The sequence below is a fragment of the Melospiza melodia genome, chromosome 6, assembly GCF_035770615.1.
Source record: "Melospiza melodia melodia isolate bMelMel2 chromosome 6, bMelMel2.pri, whole genome shotgun sequence".
NCBI lineage: Eukaryota > Metazoa > Chordata > Aves > Passeriformes > Passerellidae > Melospiza > Melospiza melodia.
This window is the reverse complement of record NC_086199.1, coordinates 54,958,552-54,963,394: the sequence shown is the minus strand read 5'-3', so window position 1 is coordinate 54,963,394 and position 4,843 is coordinate 54,958,552. Positions and strand designations below refer to the sequence as shown.

At 51.4% G+C, this 4,843-nt stretch overlaps 1 protein-coding gene across 1 annotated transcript; it reads right to left on the bottom strand.

Moving 5' to 3' along the window:
- Positions 1-2,624: 2,624 nt before the first annotated feature.
- LOC134419906 (mas-related G-protein coupled receptor member H-like) lies at positions 2,625-3,829 on the bottom strand. Its single transcript, XM_063159507.1, has one exon. It carries the CDS (start codon positions 3,645-3,647, stop codon positions 2,625-2,627), a length of 1,023 nt encoding a protein of 340 aa, XP_063015577.1. The 5' UTR covers positions 3,648-3,829.
- Positions 3,830-4,843: the final 1,014 nt, after the last annotated feature.

The following is a 4,843-nucleotide window of genomic DNA, read 5'->3' as shown; positions in this document are numbered from 1 at the left end:
TGCTTGGAGAATCCAGGGATGGACCGTGTGGCTCCTCAGCAGCTCCCTGAGGTGGGAAGGATTCAGTGGGGAGGAGTGAGATGTGCAGGGAAGGAGGGCAGTGGAAATAGTGGAAATGGTGGGGTGGGAGAGGAAGATGGGAGGAACAGAGCAGCTGCTGCAGGAGAGGAAGGTGGGGTAGGGAGGAAGGCAAACATTCCACTGACCTGTTCCCTGTGGGGCAGCAGCAGGCAAAGGGCTCTGTGCAGATCAGCGGCGCTTCCTGGTCCCTCTTGCTCCTTTGGGATCCATGTCCTAAAGCGGCTCCTGCCAGGTCAGGGACATGAAGGAGAAAGTGCCCAGGTCACCAGGAGCTCCCCATTCCCGTCCTGCTGGCTCCTCTCTGTGCCCTGTCCTGGTGTTGCTCCCCAGCTTTCAGTGCAGTCCCAGGGCAGTCGCAAATTGCATCTTGGGCTACATCCAAATGTTGCTTCCTCCAAGACAATTATCTTGGGGTTTTTTGCAACAGAGAAAGTGTTTTTTTGTCAAAAGGTCCTAAATGAAATATTCTGCACATGGTTTATTTCTTCCTCATTAGGAATATTCCTTCTCAGCTAAACCTCCCATATTCTGACTGCCTTCCATCTCCTGACAGGCTTTTACCAGTCCTCATATCTCATGCCTGAGCAGTCATAGCTATGATAAAATAGAAGCATAAAATATCCAGAGTTGGAACGTAGCCACAAGGTTCATGGAGTTGAGCTCCTGGCCCTGCTCAGGACATCCCAACAATCCCAGCCTGTGCCTGAGAGCATTGTCCAAATGCTCCTTGAGCTCTGTCAGGCCTGGTGCTTTTTGCAGCAGGGGAACTCCTGTCTGGGGTGGTTGTTGGATGACCTGAGGAATCCTCATGGAATGGTTTGGGTTGGAAGGAACCTTAGAGATCCTCTCATTCCATCTCTCCTTCTGCAATGGGCAGGGACATCCAGGAAAACTTCTGATTTGAAATCATTTCTCTTTTGAAAGGAAGCCCCGGGAGGGAGTCGCCTGGGTGACAGTGGAGACAAGGAAGGTGCTGGGAACTTGGAAAAATACATTGAGGATCATGATCTTGCTGCACTTGCCTTGGGAGAAGCCCCTTGGCTGAAATGTCATTCCCTGGATAAGATGATGTGGAAAGTTCCTACTCTCCACTGGGCAAAAAAACGGGAAACAGGGAGAGAAAAATCCTTTCAGATGTCAAAGTCTCTCTGTTCTCTTAATTATAATCAATTCCTTAGGAGTTAGAAATGCTTATGAGCATTATAAATGTTCCTAAGATGTTAAACCTCATGTGTGTCTCAAAGTTTCACTCCACAGAAGGCTTTCACTCTCAGTTCCCTTTCCAGAAGCAGTGGCACATTGGTTTCCCCTGGATTTAAGGCAGTGGGAAAAGGAGGGACAACTTCCCCCTGAGCAAGAGATGTGGCTGCTGCCCAGGTCTGTGCCAGGAGGAATCAGGAGCTCTTGGCACTGCCAACATCAACCCAATCATTGCAGGCACGTTCCTTAGGAAGGGCTCTGGTATGAGACCGGGACCTGCCCTGCTCCCAGACCAGCCAGAGGCTTTAGAATGGGATAAAAGAAGGAAATGAACCATTTTGGACACTGTTTAACAGGGACAGGCCCTGCAGTGAAGCCTGGATGTTGTTTATTCAACAAATTTGGGGTCCAATATTACCCTGATGAAGGCAAACAAAAACCATGAATGCAAATCTGATTGAGGGGTAGTTACAGAATGACAAAGATCAGGAGAGGCTGGACTGTGGCTGGAGCTGCTGTGCAGAGTGGCCGTGCAGCTCCTCCTGAGGGTGGCCAGGTTCAGGATGGAGGTGCTCAGGGGCTTCCCTGGACACTGATGCAGGGGAACCAGAGGATGGATGGCCCCATTCTGCAGAAGAGCAGCATAACCCCCTAATTTCTGTGCAATTCAATGGTCCAAGCATCTGGTGATGGGAATGTCCATATTCCATGTACTTTCTGGATACAGGCACAGGAGTTCAGTGGAGTTCACTATCAACACTGCACTTTTCTCAGAAAGATTAAGTTCTGGAATTGAAAAATGTGAGACATTCCCACTGAAAGGATAAGGGAATGTTGCTGTCCCTCCCCAGCTCTACAGCCCTACCTGGTGTCCCTTCCCATCAGCTGGGAATGCAGGGCTGGCTCTGCTGGACAGAAGGGGAAGGATGCTCCCTGTGATCCCAACCCCTCTCCTGCCATCCAGAGGCACCAGCCCTGCAGGGATTTGGGAAATCACTGCCACGCCGTGCTGGGTGTGTCCCCAGGGATTAAGGTGTCCCATTCTTTGCAGGCAAGAGATCCCTGATGAAAACACCATGGAACTCATCTGCTGAGCCAAAGGAGATGGAGTTCATTCCCTGGGGCCGAGGCCATGAGGGTCATTGGCATGGGGAATAGAGCTGGGGAACAGCACTGAGCCCAGCTGCACTGCTTAGAGCCATGTGGATCCAGGAGGGAGCAGGAAAGCCATGCTGCAATGTTCTCCCTGCAGAGCATCCCAAAAAATCACCCAAGGCAATGCCCCTGCTCCCTTCTCCTGCAGGAATGCACCACCATGGGGAAGGTGATCCCATGGATATTTATTAATGAGAAGACTCAAGGAAACCCTCAGCCTCTGGCCGAGGTCCTTCAGCAGAGCAGTGGAAGGGATCAGCAGGCTCACATCCCCGTGTCCCTGAGGCATCATTGCTGTGGTCAGTTTTTTCTTTCTGCTCCTCAAAGACCCTCTGGAGGGAATCCCTGAGAGATCGCACTCTACAGAGCCTCCAGCAGCTCGCCATGGAGCAGGGTCTTGTGCACCACCCTGCCAAGAAGTAGATGAAGGGTTTGATGCTGCTGTTCATGCTGGTGAGCAGGAAAACAATGTGGGATGACACAGCGATGTACCCAAGCTGCTGCAGGAAATTGCAGAGGCTTAGGATGAGAGTGAGGAGCACAGTGAGGAAGACAGAGATGTCACTCCTCATGGGTTGCTGCTGCTGGGAGCCCCACTTGGCCTTAATGAAATCGATTGTGCTGGAAATGACCACGGGTGCAGCAAAGAAGAGCAGGATGATCGTGAACACAGAGATGAAAGTCGCCCGGCAGCGCTCCTGCTCTTGTGATGGGCACAGGAAAGTCACCGTGGGAATGACAGTGAAGAGAGCAAAGAAGCCATAGGATTTGGCACTGTTTGCCACCAACCACATGCGCTCAGGAGGGTTCCAGTGGCAGCACAACTTCCATATCTTGTACATGTACCGCACGGGGCTGTTGACCATCAGCCAGAACAGTGCCCAGTAATACGAGGACACAGACAGCTCAAAAAAAAACTGTATGTACAGCCTGGGCATGATATGAAAGCAGGACACGTCCTCCACCAGGAAGAGGAGGGCAGAGAGGACTGTGAGGAGAAGGAAGAGGAAGTCAGTGACAGCCAGGTCAAAGATTTCGTTTTTGCAGCTTTTCAGGCTGAGGAGGCCGATGACAGCCCCGTTCCCAGCCAGCCCACAGAGGCAGATGAGCAGGGTCACACTGTGTATGGCCACATTTGTCACATCTGCCTCACACAGATCTTCTCCTTCAGTGAGTGAGGCAGGAGATGGGGACACGGTGGTCACCTCCATGGATGGATGCTGGGCAGGCAGTGGGATGTGGCCCCTGGCTGTGGTCAGAGTGGATGGGCAGTCAGTGCTTGGAGAATCCAGGGATGGACCATGTGGCTCCTCAGCAGCTCCCTGCAGTGGGAAGGATTCAGTGGGGAGGAGTGAGATGTGCAGGGGAGGAGGGCAGTGGGAATGGTGGGGTGTGAGAGGGAGTTGGGAGGGTTGGGGTTGTTTGGCAGGACATTGCTAAAGAAGGGACAATAAACATTTTCACCTCCCCTGAAGTTGCTTAAAGATTACCAGGGCAGAAAGATAAAAGGATATATAGGTGTGGACACAGGATGATAAACATGGCTGGAATCACGGGGGACAGTGATAAGGAGGCCCACAGTAATTTGGGGTAAGTTCTGCAACAAGAAGCAAGAGCACATGGTGAAAAGAAAAGTTCAAGGCAAGACCACCTTTAATATCAGAGCACTCGGTGAATACGAACTCCAGGGACCCCTCTCAGTGAACCTCCTTGAGCATCAAAGGATGTTCAGTGGGAAGTGGATGCCAGGAAATGAGTTCTAGTAAAATGGTTCTTCTGTACTGGACAAGAACAAATTTTTAATGTCTACGTATGGCTATAGTGGATAAAATCACTGTTGCAAAGTCTCACAATACACATACAAATAAGGAGGGATCCTTCTGCATGTCCTGCTGCCTAATACTTCACTTGGCAACACCATTAGTTGGTGTTAAGAGCTTTGGTGTCAGTCCTCATCCATGCCATGCCATGCCATGCCTCCCATCGCCTCCCATGCCATGCTATCCCATGCCATCCCATCCCATCCCATCCCATCCCAGTTCCTGGGTTCCCAGTCCCTGGCCTCTCTCTGGCTGCAGGTGTGGCCTGTTGGGCTCTGCTGCTCTCCAGTGGGAGATTTGGGATTGGTGGCACCCAGAGCCCTCCTGCCCCCTCCAGCCCCTGTCTGCCTGATGCCTTGGGCTGGCTCCCTGGAACAGAGGCCAGAGCAGGTGAAGAGAATAAAAGGAGGCTTTGATGAAAGGCCTTCAAAAGGTTCACCCTGGTCTCTCCAAGCCTCCGAGAGGGGCTGCACCCAAAATGGACAATGGTCACTAGTTTTTCAGACAGATATCAGTTTGGTCCATTAAAAAATTTGGGGTTAATCCTCCAATTACAGCTTCAAGGAATGAAGTCATTTAGCCCCAGT

Coding starts and splice junctions, on each gene's coding strand:
- LOC134419906 (XM_063159507.1), bottom strand. CDS start 3,647: ATGGAGGTGACCACCGTGTCCCCATCTCCTGCCTCACTCACTGAAGGA.